This window comes from Salmo trutta, chromosome 32, assembly GCF_901001165.1.
Source record: "Salmo trutta chromosome 32, fSalTru1.1, whole genome shotgun sequence".
NCBI lineage: Eukaryota > Metazoa > Chordata > Actinopteri > Salmoniformes > Salmonidae > Salmo > Salmo trutta.
This window is the reverse complement of record NC_042988.1, coordinates 28,807,374-28,822,937: the sequence shown is the minus strand read 5'-3', so window position 1 is coordinate 28,822,937 and position 15,564 is coordinate 28,807,374. Positions and strand designations below refer to the sequence as shown.

General features: G+C 41.9%; 1 protein-coding gene across 7 annotated transcripts; it reads right to left on the bottom strand.

Moving 5' to 3' along the window:
• Positions 1-6,097: 6,097 nt before the first annotated feature.
• Positions 6,098-12,812, bottom strand: LOC115171634 (interferon-induced protein 44). Of its 7 annotated transcripts, none has more exons than XM_029728634.1 (9): positions 12,697-12,812; positions 11,518-11,696; positions 11,334-11,414; positions 10,747-10,780; positions 10,252-10,453; positions 8,018-8,170; positions 7,740-7,929; positions 7,192-7,292; positions 6,098-6,790 (listed from the first exon to the last, which is right to left on the bottom strand). In XM_029728634.1, the coding sequence occupies exons 3-9, from the start codon at positions 11,377-11,379 to the stop codon at positions 6,623-6,625; spliced, it is 894 nt and encodes a 297-aa protein (XP_029584494.1). In that variant the 5' UTR covers positions 11,380-11,414; positions 11,518-11,696; positions 12,697-12,812; the 3' UTR covers positions 6,098-6,622. The 7 variants fall into 7 exon arrangements, with proteins under 7 accessions (XP_029584494.1, XP_029584493.1, XP_029584492.1 ...); XM_029728633.1 differs by having other exon boundaries at positions 11,518-11,669; XM_029728632.1 differs by lacking the exon at positions 11,518-11,696.
• Between the last annotated feature and the right edge of the window lie 2,752 nt (positions 12,813-15,564).

Below are 15,564 nucleotides of genomic sequence, written 5' to 3'. Positions count from 1 at the left end.
TTGGGTGCTCTTGTTGTAATAAAGTCTCTCCGGACCTTTCTTTTCTGCTTGATGAGACTGAGGATATGTGGTGGGAGTTGTTGTGGTGGTCTGATGGAGGTAAGTGAGAGAGTCTCTTCTCGGGCCTGGATGAGGATACTCCCTATTCTCTCAGCCAGCTGGTCCAAATCCTTGGGGTTCTGTGTTATCTTGTCTGTAATGCATTTTCTGTATTTTTCGCAGTCTGCTTTCTTGTAGTGGTATCTTTGTTTTTCAGGTGCTTGTTGAAGTTGGAGAGAGGAGGAGGCAAGGACAGGAAGGTGGTCACTTCCCACGTCATGGCTGACGGAGAAGCTAAGGAGTTTAGCAGCCAAGTCCAGGGAGCAGAGGACAAGATCAAGGATGTCTGCCGTGGAGGTTGAAGAATGGATGTATGTGGGCTCGTTGGTGTTGTATTGTCGAGGATATCCCTTAATACTCTTCCCGAGTGATTTGTAGTATTACAGTTGAAGTCGATGTGTTTGGCATTAAAATCTCCCATTATGATGGTATGGCCGTTGTTGTCTGCAAGGGCAGTGATACATTTTTCGGAGGGTGTTGTTGTGGGTGGACAGTATATAGTGGCTATCAAAAGAGTTGTTTGTGCATTTAGGAGTATTTTTGCTGCAGTGTACTCATTGTTGAGTTCTTCTTTGGTGAGGTTGAAAACAGCTTCAGAGTACTCGATTCCTTCCTTTAAAAGCAGTGCCACACCCCCTCTGCATCCCTCTGGTTGATCCTTCCTTAGAATGTTAAAGCCAGGAATATGGAATCTTGGATTAGTACTTAGAAAGGTTTTGTTGATAGAGGCAATGCTAGTTTGCTTTTCTAGAAAAAGTTGCTTCAGCTCCTGCTTGTTTCTCCTCAAGCCTCTGTTGACATGTAGAACATTTATTGGAGTAGCCATTTGGTTTGGAGTGTAGTTAAGGCTGTAGAAGGCGATTCAAAGTTAGGAGGTGGGGCCATCTCTGTTTCCTTATGCTGTCCACAACTCTCTTTACCATTTCTTCGTCTCTGCATATTCCTTTCAAATCCTCCAGCAGGTGAATGGTGTTGCTGAGAGCCGGAGAGGCTTGGTGTTGTGAGATGGTTGGTAGTGGCTGTGCTGATGGTGGTAGTAGCACGGGTGGGCTTGGTGGTGGTGAGGGCTAGATAGGTGAGGCATTGTCTGGAAACCGATGAGTGGGCACCACCACAGCTGGCATCATTTTTCTCTTTGAGGCATTCTTTATGGTGGTGGTTTTCAGCACATCGCAGACATTTGACCTGGTTTTTGCAATTGGTGGATACGTGGTTGAATTCTTGACATTTGTAGCACTGTTTAATGCTGGTGGGGGGTGACCATGCTTGTTGAGGTGAATACAGATGAAAGTAGTCGGTTGCTGTGTGGCTCGGCTGACGATCCTGTATACTTTGGTGGTTGTAATGCGCTGCCTCTCCAGCTCCTGTTGGATTTCTTCGCTGGTGGTTTCCATTTGGATGCCCTTGATGATTAGCTGTTTGGTGAGTCTGTTGTCTTGGGTGGTTTGGTTTCCTCTCTGTGCCAGCCTACACTTTATTGTTGCCCCATTAAAGGCCCCTGTGGGCCAGGGGGAGAGGAGAGAGTTCAGAGAGTGGATATCCTTGACAAATACAAGGATTCCACCTCTTCTCATCTGGATGAGCTTTTGCAGTTGGATATTAGGTTTATTGCGTAGGATTTCTTTGTAGATGTCTTTGTTTGAAGGAGGTGGGAGGGCATCGCTGTTCAAGAAGTCAATTACCACAGGAGACAATTTCTGCTTGTCGCTTGTGCTTTCCCTTCTGGTCTGTTTTTGTGGGTGGCTACTGTACAGCTTCCAATATATTCCCATATTTTGAGTGACAATATCAGAATAGGTATCTTGAAGTGGGGATAGAGGTAGGGCTTGTGGAGGGTTAGTTGCTGTGGTATCACCGTGCACAAGGGCAGTGCTCATTTTCATGAGGGTATCTTGTAGTTGGAGAGCAAAGGGGGCGAGAGGGGTTGATTGGGTATGTTTGTTGAGTTCGCTGGCAAGGTATTGGAGCTGGACTAGTACTTCCAGGAGCGCTATAGGGTCCGTTTTGTCCTTGGTAAGTGGTATTTCTTCTCTGGTGGTGATGCTTGGTGGAGAAATTGGGATGGTGCACTCTTTGGGTGGCCTGATAGCATTCATTGGTTTGCTAGGTTCTTCAGGGGTGGGTTCAGGAGAGTTGGTACTCTCTTTTTGCACTGTCATTTCTTGCTGGGTAGAAGAGGCATAACAGTCCAGTGATAATGTGTTTTTCTTGCCTGCTTGGGACTTGCCGTACTTGGATAGGCGGGGATCTTTTTTGGTTTAGTGATGGGGGTTTTCCTCCACAGATGGTGTCCTAGTAATGTCTGAATTACCCTCAAAAGCTTTGGTCCATATCAATTTTCTCTGTTCATTTGTGATTGGTGGTGCAGTAGCCATTGTTGGCTTTGTAGTGAGGCGTATGGTAGATTCAGGTTTTTATTTTATTTTATTTGACTAAAAACACTTTCTAATAATGGGATAGTGCCAGTGGTTAATTATAAGATATTCCCTTGAGCTATATACTGAAAATGGGAGCCAGACACAGAGCAACTTGGTTCAAACGATGTAGATTTGTTAGTTAGGATTAGGGGGCGGGGCAGTGCAGTGCAGAGCAAGGTGGTAGAAAACCTATGTTAGTTAAAAGCTAAAATACTAGTGCATGATCAGGAAACGACGTGCAGTGTAGTTGCTAAAAACGATGTGGTTTAAATGTGTTTTTCAGGTGCTACAACAATGAACTACGCTATCAGTGATCAAATGATTATAAAAAAGCTGGAATTCGAGCGCCTTAAATCAAACACACCTCTTTACCTTGAAGAACGCATGTTTGTCTAGGGGCAGTTGAGACTGCTCGACACTTGTTGGCAGTCTGCTCGCTCTATTGCACGAGGGGGGAACCTGACAGCGTGTTGCCTCAGGAATGAGAGAAGTAGATATCTGCCTACAAGAACCAGGAATTACCATTAAAAGGGTTGCTCTTTTAGAACGCAGAGAAGTCTCGCTCTCTTTCTGTCTCAGATGGCGCCTCCTTTTCCGAGTCCCTTGCCGCCTTTGCCTCTTCCAGACATCGTGTGTGTGTGTTCGCTAGGGGAGTTCAAGTGAATGAAGGTGGTTGCAATGCTGTGAAAAAGTTTCCTGTTTTCATCAGGCCTGTCGTGACATTTTTTATCCAACATGTACTTTACATAAAAAGGTGGATGGAAAACTGGTTACTGACTACCTCTAATTGCGCTGTGCTCTTCTAGTAAATCACATGACTTCTTCAGAACTCACACTCCTAAAATAGACATCTCTAACCTCAGATTGACATCTCTAACCTCAGACAGAAACGTCTAACCTGTTCTTCCTGTTCCCATGAACAGGAAGAACAGATGCATCCTGATTAAGATGCATCCTGATTAAGGTCAATAGACTGAAACATGGAATAAACAGATTAATAAAAAAAATCATAAATGATGCTATCGGAGCATAACTGATACAGTGTATTCTCTGAAATATATGACTACAATGGCACTAGATTAACCAGTAAATGCTTGCCGAACAACAGTGACCTTGATACGTGACTAGACTTCACTGATGTAAGAGGGGCCTCTAACTTTTACTTTCACTTATGTCATGCCTGAAGCTGGTAGGGAAAACTGATTAGTAAGAACAGGTTATGTCCTTTTTGAAAGTAGACTTGAACAAACAATACCAAACAATCAATCCCATTTTGGTGTTCCACATGAGCATGTTGTCGTAGTGTATTGACTTAGTTTAAATCATTATTTGAAAACACAATTTCTAGAGACACTATTTCAAACTGGTCTGTTTCTGTGTCCTCAGAGGTGTGTTGACGTTGCACAGTACCATATTTGTGCTAGAGTTAGTTGACACTTATTTTAGGAAATACATATATAGGACTCATACCACTGGAATGCTAATTTTCAACGATGTCAGGTTAGAGGCGAGCCAGCAACCAGAGGGTTGCCAGTTTGAATCCTGGGTCCGATGGGAAAATTCTGTGGGGAAGTGAGCTGGCAACCAGAGGGTTGCTGGTATAAAATCCCAGATGCCATTGCCTGCTGTTGTGCCCTTGAGCAAGTCACTTAACCCCCCCCCACAACAACAGGTCCCAGGGCACCCAGTGTGGCAGCCCCCCGCACCGCTCCAAAACCTGTATGTATATGTACAGTGAGGGGGAAAAAAGTATTTGATCCCCTGCTGATTTTGTACGTTTGCCCACTGACAAAGAAATGATCAGTCTATAATTTTAATGGTAGGTTTATTTGAACAGTGAGAGACAGAATAACTACAAAAAAAACAGAAAAACGCATGTCAAAAATGTTTTAATGAGGGAAATAAGTATTTGACCCCCTCTCAATCAGAAAGATTTCTGGCTCCCAGGTGTCTTTTATACAGGTAGCGAGCTGAGATTAGGAGCACACTCTTAAAGGGAGTGCTCCTAATCTCAGTTTGTTACCTGTATTACATTTACATTTCAGTCATTTAGAAGACACTCTTATCCAGAGCGACTTACAGTAATGAATGCATACATTTCATGCATTTTTTTGTTGTTGTAATGGCCCCCTTGGGAATTGAACCCACAACCCTGGTGTTGCACACACCATGCTGGCGTTTCAAACGCCATGCTCTACCAACTGAGCCACAGGGAAGGCCAATATAAAAGACACCTGTCCACAGAAGCAATCAATCAATCAGATTCCAAACTCTCCACCATGGCCAAGACCAAAGAGCTCTCCAAGGATGTCAGAGACAAGATTGTAGACCTACACAAGGCTGGAATGGGCTACAAGACCATCGCCAAGCAGCTTGGTGAGATGGTGACAGCAGTTGGTGTGATTATTCGCAAATGGAAGAAACACAAAATAACTGTCAATCTCCCTCGGCCTGGGGCTCCATGCAAGATCTCACCTCGTGGAGTTGCAATGATCATGAGAACGGTGAGGAATCAGCCCAGAACTACACGGGAGGATCTTGTCAATGATCTCAAGGCAGCTGGGATCATAGTCACCAAGAAAACAATTGGTAACACACTACGCTGTGAAGGACTGAAATCCTGCAGCGCCCGCAAGGTCCCCCTGCTCAAGAAAGCACATATACATGCCCGTCTGAAGTTTGCCAATGAACATCTGAATGATTCAGAGGACAACTGGGTGACAGTGTTGTGGTCAGATGAGACCAAAATGGAGCTCTTTGGCATCAACTCAACTCGCCGTGTTTGGAGGAGGAGGAATGCTGCCTATGACCCCAAGAACACCACCCCCACCGTCAAACATGGAGGTGGAAACATTATGCTTTGGGGGTGTTTTTCTGCTAAGGGGACAGGACAACTTCACCGCATCAAAGGGACGATGGACGGGGCCATGTACCGTCAAATCTTGGGTGAGAACCTCCTTCCCTCAGCCAGGGCATTGAAAATGGGTCGTGGATGGGTATTCCAGCATGACAATGACCAAAACACACGGCAAAGGCAACAAAGGAGTGGCACAAGAAGAAGCACTTTAAGGTCCTGGAGTGGCCTAGTCAGTCTCCAGACCTTAATCCCATAGAAAATCTGTGGAGGGAGCTGAAGGTTCGAGTTGCCAACCGTCAGCCTCGAAACCTTAATGACTTGGAGAAGATCTGCAAAGAGGAGTGGGACAAAATCCCTCCTGAGATGTGTGCAAACCTGGTGGCCAACTACAAGAAACGTCTGACCTCTGTGATTGCCAACAAGGGTTTTGCCACCAAGTACTAAGTCATGTTTTGCAGAGGGGTCAAATACTTATTTCCCTCATTAAAATGCAAATCATTTTCTAACATTTTTGACATGCGTTTTTCAGGATTTATTTGTTGTTATTCTGTCTCTCACTGTTCAAATAAACCTACCATTAAAATTATAGACTGATACTTTATTTGTCAGTGGGCAAATGTTCAAAATCAGCAGGGGATCAAATACTTTTTTCCCTCACTGTATGCATGTGTCTTTCGGAGGAGTTGGGTTAAAAGCTGAAGTAACATTTCGGTTGGACCTTGTGTGCAATTGACCAATAAACGGATTTTATCTATAGTGTGTAAATGTACAGTAAATTATCCAGGACTGCAAATAACAACAACTTCAACAATTATGACACTCACTTTAGAAAATATAAGCATAGACAGCTGCTTAGCCATTTCATACAGTAACAAGTTCACTTTGAACCTTATGATAGGTAAAGGAGGACTGAAACTATTGTTTAATGAATGTCCTACCAACACTAACAGACTTCGACAGACCATTCCCAGAGTAGAGGGACATAGTAAGCAGTTTGGGAAGCAGTTGATTTTACAGTACAGACAATTATAATTCAAACTCAAGATTTGAATGAAATTCAAAATGTATTTTCAGTTCAATTCAGAAATTATGCCAACCCTTTTGTGGACGCACTGGACCATAGTTGGAGAGTAATCTGATCATGGTGATTGGATCACAAAAGACAGGTGTAAATACCAGGTGTGAACAGGGCTTCTTTAGATGGAGGTATTATACAGTGACACGCTGTAGATTGAGTACTGTACATCCATCAGTCAGCTTGTGATAGCTTGAAGCCCTCTGCAAAATCCACCATCTGCTTCAGTGATCTCAATAGCAGCACATCCATGTCATCATCCAAGTCGATTTCCTCGTGGTAGTTCTTCACAGGCAAAATGCAGTTCACTGGTACCCCCAGTTCATTACTACACTGCTCCATCTGCAAGAAAGAATATGGTTCCAATTCAATCAGATGAGTAGAATAACACATTCGGACATGTATCTCACAAGAAGACGAAAAAGCATAAATTAAAGTGCTCCCTCAAACCATTTATTTCATACTGTAGGCCAGGGCCTATGGTCCAGGAGTGCCTATCTTGGCAACCCGGAACCAGTCCGAGATATGAAACTCATGAAAACCGCGAAATCATATGATTAATGCAAATAGCCAGTAACACAAAACCAGCGCACCAAAATAATTGTTCCTCATTATCAGTCATATGACACAGTCTCCCGACAGACTTAACATGTAAATGTTTTCCTCATCAAGAGAGATTATGGAGCGCCAAATCTGCAAATACTTGCATTTCTAACAAAACTTTCCAAATATCATTCACTTACCTTCTCCTTTATATACTTGCTCAAATAGACCTTTTTCAGGTCTTCCCTCACCAATGGACAGGCTAAATCCACTTTGGTGAGAATAACCATTTGGGGAATCCCTGCCAAATACATGGAAACCAATTGAATCTTGTGTCTCTTCCATCTTATTACTACTAAAGGTCTAAAGTATCAGGTCAGTTTGTGTATGTATTAAATAATTTGTTTATTTTACATGAAAATATACTGTATTATTAGTGAAAAATGCATATTTAAAACTGGGTTCAAGACCAGGGCAACATTCCTTTTCCAAACGTTGTTGAATGTTGCAGATAGAAATGCCATGACCAGAGAGGACATGATTCCTTGGTCTATAGGTCGGAGAGGCATGTTTGTTCTACACTAAATATTTCTATCTGAACTATCCAAAACATTGCGTCCTGCTGAACGCGCCCCAGGGTTCAAACTCTGCTCTGATATGGGCTGATATGCACCGACTAGTCAAATGTATGATGAGGCCCCGCCACAACATTATACATTATAAACAATGTTCCATAAAAACGTGTTACCCATGTAACTTGCAGCTAGTCTGATGGCTCTCATCTTCTTGAAGACATCATTCTTCTCGTCATTGTTGGCATTCATCATAGGTAGTTTATCAGCTGGTATTGCACTAACTAGGCAGTGAACTGTGTCAGATAGAGTGGGGGCCTTGACATAGTACGCATTCTCCTCTTTTAAAGGTGATGCAGGATTAAACTGGTGAAAAAAGAGGGAAAAACAATCATGTTTATTATATACAGCAAACATATTTACAGACTGAGAAGTTGCAGTGTTCAGTTCTTACCGTGTAACCCTCTTTTACATGCCCCTTCAGGGCCTTGACAATGTCCGCATCATCAACTCCTTTGTCAATACCATTCTCCAGCCCCATGACATCATAGAAAAGGAAGGGGTAGTAGGTTCCAGGTTTTTCTTTCACAATTTTGTGGGTTTCATACTGTAGAAATACATTGCAAAATTACAACTACCTACTGTATAAAAACCATACGGCATTAATTCAATACTCATGTCAATTGTCTACCTTCTAGACCAGGGGGAGGCAACAGGCGGCCCGGGGGTCAAAACCGGCCCCAAGTAATTTTTCTATTTTAACAAATATTTTTAAATATTTGTTCCCAAGTACTCCCACAAATAAAATACAAGACGTGATCGTGTCTCAATGTAATCAAGGTATGAAATAATTATTATTTTCAAATACTATCTCTTTTGGTGCTTAGTTGCAGTCAATTTGCAGTGTACACATTATAATTATGTTCTGGCCCCCCGACCATACACTCTGACAAAAATCGTCCTGTGGCTGAATCTAGATGCCTACCCCTGTTCTAGGCCATACAGTTACAGTATGTTAGATATAGGTTAATATATATATATATATATATATATATATATATATACTGCTCAAAAAAATAAAGGGAACCCTTAAACAACACAATGTAACTCCAAGTCAATCACACTTCTGTGAAATCAAACTGTCCACTTAGGAAGCAACACTGATTGACAATAAATTTCACATGCTGTTGTGCAAATGGAATAAACAACAGGTGGAAATTATAGGCAATTAGCAAGACACCCCCAATAAAGGAGTGGTTCTGCAGGTGGTAACCACAGACCACTTCTCAGTTCCTATGCTTCCTGGCTGATGTTTTGGTCACTTTTGAATGCTGGCGGTGCTTTCACTCTAGTGGTAGCATGAGACGGAGTCTACAACCCACACAAGTGGCTCAGGTAGTGCAGCTCATCCAGGATGGCACATCAATGCGAGCTGTGGCAAGAAGGTTTGCTGTGTCTGTCAGCGTAGTGTCCAGAGCATGGAGGCGCTACCAGGAGACAGGCCAGTACATCAGGAGACATGGAGGAGGCCGTAGGAGGGCAACAACCCAGCAGCAGGACCGCTACCTCCGCCTTTGTGCAAGGAGGAGCAGGAGGAGCACTGCCAGAGCCCTGCAAAATGACCTCCAGCAGGCCACAAATGTGCATGTGTCTGCTCAAACGGTCAGAAACAGACTCCATGAGGGTGGTATGAGGGCCCGACGTCCACAGGTGGGGGTTGTGCTTACAGCCCAACACCGTGCAGGACGTTTGGCATTTGCCAGAGAACACCAAGATTGGCAAATTCGCCACTGGCACCCTGTGCTCTTCACAGATGAAAGCAGGTTCACACTGAGCACATGTGACAGACGTGACAGTCTGGAGACGCCGTGGAGAACGTTCTGCTGCCTGCAACATCCTCAAGCATGACCGGTTTGGCGGTGGGTCAGTCATGGTGTAGGGTGGCATTTCTTTGGGGGGCCGCACAGCCCTCCATGTAATCGCCAGAGGTAGCCTGACTGCCATTAGGTACCGAGATGAGATCCTCAGACCCCTTGTGAGACCATATGCTGGTGAGGTTGGCCCTGGGTTCCTCCTAATGCAAGACAATGCTAGACCTCATGTGGCTGGAGTGTGTCAGCAGTTCCTGCAAGAGGAAGGCATTGATGCTATGGACTGGCCCGCCCGTTCCCCAGACCTGAATCCAATTGAGCACATCTGGGACATCATGTCTCGTTCCATCCACCAACGCCACGTTGCACCACAGACTGTCCAGGAGTTGGCGGATGCTTTAGTCCAGGTCTGGGAGGAGACCATCCGCCACCTCATCAGGAGCATGCCCAGGCATTGTAGGGAGGTCATACAGGCACGTGGAGGCCACACACACTACTGAGCCTCATTTTGACTTGTTTTAAGGACATTACATCAAAGTTGGATAAGCCAGTAGTGTGGTTTTCCACTTTAATTTTGAGTGTGACTCCAAATCCAGACCTCCATGGGTTGATAAATTGGATTTCCATTGATTATTTTTGTGTGATTTTGTTGTCAGCACATTCAACTATGTAAAGAAAAAAGTATTTAATAAGATTATTTCATTCATTCAGATCTAGGATGTGTTATTTTAGTGTTCCCTTTATTTTTTTGAGCAGTGTATATATTGTTGTGAACAATTGCTACTTTGAATGTGTCACATAATACCTAAGAATGTACCTTTTTTGTGAAGCTTGCACCTGCAGAGGTATTATCAGCTAAGGCAATGTTCATACATTTGTCCTGAAAGATATTGTTGATGGAGTTGATGAAGCTTGACTTGCCCCCTCCAGCTGGTCCATGGAGGAGGATTCTGATAGTCTTCACTTGAGGGTTTACAGGCACATAGTCTTTCAGTTTCTGCAGCATTTCCTCTTTCTGGCTGTCAGATGGCAGTAAAAACCAGAGAAAGGGTTAAAGAAAGGGTTAGGCTAAATCTTGATTAAGTTCTGAAGCACTTAATTCAACAACCCACCACCCCTACTTAAAAATATGTCTCTCTCTGGTCCATCATAAAATATAAGTAGGGGTAGTAGGGTAGTTTACAACATAAACATCCACATTGGAGTTGTAGTGACCTGAGACCAAACAAGTTAGACTTGTGATCAATCTTACACTTCTCAGATGTCCATGTATTTTTGTGCATCTGAAAAGGTTTGTGTATGCTGAACTTACCCCCAAGATGTGTGTCTCCATTCTTTGCTAAAAGCTGTTAAACAAAAGAGTCAGTACATATTCTGATAAACAACTTCTCATTAAATATTTTTCATGAAATATTGAAATTTCATCAATTACAAAATACATGACCCTCCCCTGGCCTAAAAAATAAATACAAATGAAACTCTCCCCAGGACTGAAATTGAAAAGGCATGATACTCCCCAAAATTACTCCATGTACCCGTTCCCTTAGCTATGTTACGACACCATTTAGCCTCCTTGAGGCTCTGTAAAGCATTACAATGTCCTCAAACTCAAAGTATTGTTTTTTTTTACCTTAAGAAGTTTTATGCCTATATACAGTATGAAACAATATCGTAGCTAATGTTTTTGGGGGCTCTTTCTGGGCCAGTTGAAAGCAGCCCAGGTAAGGTAAGAAGTGTGATCCCTTTAATCACTGATTTGATTTTTAAAATGTTATTCAATGGCATTTTAAGACATTTCTGGAACCATTTTTTTTATGAAAAAGTGAACATTTGGAAACATCACCATCAACTTCAAAATGGTGATTAAAACCCCTCCATACATATAAACATACTAATTACCTGGTGATGGAGGTGGAGGGCTAGGTTTGGATTTAAACAACCCCATGCCTTTCTCCTAAAATTATTCTTAAGTTTGTTTAACTGAAATATAAAATAAATACTTTAAACAAACAAACAAACACACACACACACACAATATAAAAATAATAAATTAGATTTGCTTATTCACTAGCCTCGTTTATACCTGGTGCTAACATGCATCCTTTGTCTTCATCTTGTCCACATTATAATTGTTCCCACCTTTTTTTACAGGGTAGACAATTAAAGACGCATTGTCATATGATTGTGATCTGATCTTCCAGACCACTTCCGGAGGTAATCAGGGACCAATTGCATCTGGATATCAATCAAGTATAAACAGATCTGGATGGTCAAACAATTCAAATCATAATTATTCCGGCTTCTAAAATCATTGACAGGTAACACCATTGACTTATGGCATCAATTGTTGGTGTAAAATAAAAATCCAATATTATTTTAAAACAAATAATATCTTTCAACTAATTTGCATACAGGCTGGCACCAGGAAATCTGGTCCCAATGCAACACAGAGGATCGATAAGAGACATTTAAAACCATGTGTAAAGATAACAAACCGTGATCATATATTGATATGATCAAATCAATCAGATCACAAAACAAACATGTTAGCTCAAGGTGTAAACAAGGCAACTGTTGAACAAACAATAGCAAATAATACCCCAAAATCCATAAATGTTTTGGTGCTCCACATAAGCATATTGTCTTAGTGTAAACATGTCTTATTTACAGTCTGTAAATGTACAGAAAATTATGCAGGACTACAAATAACAGCAATTTCAACAATTGTGTCACTTAAAATATATATATATGAGCATACGTAGACATAGCTACTTAGTCCTTTCATACAGCAACAAGTTCACTTTGAACCTTATGATAGGTCAAAGAGCACTCAATGTCCTAACCACTAAATAGCAGACAGACATTGACAGACCATTCACAGAGTAAAGGCACATAGATTGGGTAACAGTTACATTTTACAGTACAGACCATTTTTAATTCAAACTCAAGATGTGAATTGGAATTCAAAATGTATCCTCAGTTCAATTCATAACGGACGCAAACCCTGGCGTGGACTCCCTGGACCATAGTTGGAGAGAAATCTAATCATGGTGATTGGATCACAAAAGTCAGGTGTAAACAACAGGTCTGAACAGGGCTTTTTTACATGGAGGTATTATAGTGACAGGCAGTACATCCTTTATTCAGCTTGTGGTAGCTTGAAGCCATTTTCAAAGTCCACCATCTTATTTATGCCTAATTTTTGAACATAACATCAACTTTAAAACAATAAACAAATGGACCAAAATTGTCTATAGCCTACCTCAAGTCTTCCAGTGATAAGATGTGTCAAGAATTCAATGAAGTCCCAAATAAGTGTCAAGGTTAAGTCTGCCACTCCCTTTTATACCTCTCAAAGGATCGTTTTTTTGTTTGGTTTTGGTTTCTGTTTTGGTTTTATCTTCATCAAACATGTCCCACTCAGTTCTATTCTGCCAGCAGCACAATTGATGACATCACTTTCATATGGTAACAAGGAAACCTTTTAAATACAATCCCACATTTCAACACATTGTAATATCATTAGCTGCTAAGACATAATACATTCTAATCAAGGGCCACTTTTATTGTGCCAACAAGAAAAGTAAAAAAGTAATTTATGAAAAGAAATAAAAAATATGTTTTTAAAAACATATTTTAAGACCAACAATGACAAAATAGATTGGCTTAGAGCAAGAACTATTCTGGGTGCAGCAGTAAAAGGGTTGTAAGGAATACTCAGTAAGGTTTGTAGAATAGATATATGGTGTCATTTCATGGTGCTTGGAATAATATGCATTGTTGCTGGCAGACATGGCAGCTCTGCTTCTAGCTCCGAAGCAACTTTGCAGTATTTTTTATTTTTTGTGTGTTATTTCTTGCATTATTATCCTAGAATTTCTTTTGTGTTATTACTTAGTCGGAAGTAACTTCTGCATATCAGAGCGGAGGTAACTCGTACCCCCTAAGGCAATTGAGCTTATCCCAGAGGCTGCTCCAAGACGCCGCCGGCGGAGAAGATGTACACGGAGTGTACTTCTTGTCTGACTAAGGAGACGTGCATACCATCCGCAGCTTCTGAGTATCTTACTCGCCAATGGTCAGTAACTGGACAATAAAGTAGACGAGTGCAGGGCGAGGATCTCCTTCCAGAGAGACATCAGGGACTGTAACATACTCTGTTTCACCCTCTCTTTCTAAAATGATCTGCCTAAATTGTAGCAACCCCTATTACTAGCCTGTTCAACCTCTCTTTCGTATCGTCTGAGATCCCCAAAGATTGGAAAGCTGCTGCGGTCATCCCCCTCTTCAAAGGTGGAGACACTTTAGACCCAAACTGCTACAGACCTATCCTGCCTTTCCAAGGTCTTCGAAAGCCAAGTTAACAAACAGATCACCGACCATTTTGAATCCCATCGTACCTTCTCCGCTATGCAATCTGGTTTCTGAGCTGGTCATGGGTGCACCTCAGCCACGCTCAAGGTCCTAAACGATATCATAACTGCCATCGATAAGAGACAATACTGTCGTATACTGACAATACAGCCGTATTCATCGACCTGGCCAAGGCTTTCGACTCTGTCAATCACCACATTCTTATCGGTAGACTCAACAGCCTTGGTTTCTCAAATGACTGCCTCGCCTGGTTCACCAACTACTTCTCAGATAGAGTTCAGTGTGTCAAATCGGAGGGGCTGTTGTCCGGACCTCTGGCAGTCTCTATGGGGGTACCACAGGGTTCAATTCTCGGGCCGACTCTTTTCTCTGTATATATCAACGATGTCGCTCTTGCTGCTGGTGATTCTCTGATCCACCTCTACGCGACGACACCATTCTGTATACAGTGGGGCAAAAAAGTATTTAGTCAGCCACCAATTGTGCAAGTTCTCCCACTTAAAAAGATGAGAGAGGCCTGTAATTTTCATCATAGGTACACGTCAACTATGGCAGACAAAATGAGAAAAAAAATCCTGAAAATCACATTGTAGGATTTTTTATGAATTTATTTGCAAATTATGGTGGAAAATAAGTATTTGGTCACCTACAAACAAGCAAGATTTCTGGCTCTCACAAACCTGTAACTTCTTCTTTAAGAGGCTCCTCTGTCCTCCACTCGTTACCTGTATTAATGGCACCTGTTTGAACTTGTTATCAGTATAAAAGACACCTGTCCACAACCTCAAAAAGTCACACTCCAAACTCCACTATGGCCAAGACCAAAGAGCTGTCAAAGGACACCAGAAACAAAATTGTAGACCTGCACCAGGCTGGGAAGACTGAATCTGCAATAGGTAAGCAGCTTGGTTTGAAGAAATCAACTATGGGAGTTATAAGAGAATTATCTAATAAAGGTAAATGAATCAATAAACCATGATGAATTATTAGTCATACAGCATGGTTAACCTGTTAGGGCTAGGGGGCAGTATTTACACGGCCGGATAAAAAACGTACCCGATTTAATCTGGTTACTACTCCTACCCAGTAACTAGAATATGTATATAAGTAAATTAAATTACTCACGATAAACGTTCACAAAAAACATAACAATTATTTTAAGAATTATAGATACAGAACTCCTCTATGCACTCGCTATGTTCGATTTTAAAATAGCTTTTCGGTGAAAGCACATTTTGCAATATTCTAAGTAGATAGCCCGGCATCACAGGGCTAGCTATTTAGACACCCAGCAAGTTTAGCCTTCACCAAACTCCGATTTACTATTAGAAAAGTTTTATTACCTTTGGTGTTCTTCGTCAGAATGCACTCCCAGGACTTCTACTTCAATAACAAATGTTGGTTTGGTCCCAAATAATCCATAGTTATGTTCAAACAGCGGCGTTTTGTTCGTGCATTCAAGACACTATCCGAATGGTAAATAAGGGTTACGAGCACGGCGCATTTCGTGACAAAAAAATTCTAAATATTCCATTACCGTACTTCGAAGCATGTCAACCGCTGTTTAAAATCAATTTTTATGCCATTTTTCTCGTAAAAAAGCGATAATATTCAGACCGGGAATCTGCGTTTAGGTAAATAGACGAAAGAAAATAAAGCACGGGATCGACTCGTGCACGCGCCTAAGTCCATTATCCTCTTATCGGCCACTTGCCAAAAGCGCAAATGTGTTTCAGCCTGGGGCTGGAATGACATC

Excerpts from the sequence above, each read along its gene's own strand:
- LOC115171634 (XM_029728634.1), bottom strand. The coding sequence starts at position 11,379 with ATGGGGTTGTTTAAATCCAAACCTAGCCCTCCACCTCCATCACCAG. Across the intron at positions 7,930-8,017 it reads ATGTAAAAGAGGGTTACACG|TTTAATCCTGCATCACCTTT; the intron begins GTAAGAACTGAA and ends TTTTTTCACCAG. Across the intron at positions 6,791-7,191 it reads GCAAGTATATAAAGGAGAAG|ATGGAGCAGTGTAGTAATGA; the intron begins GTAAGTGAATGA and ends TCTTTCTTGCAG.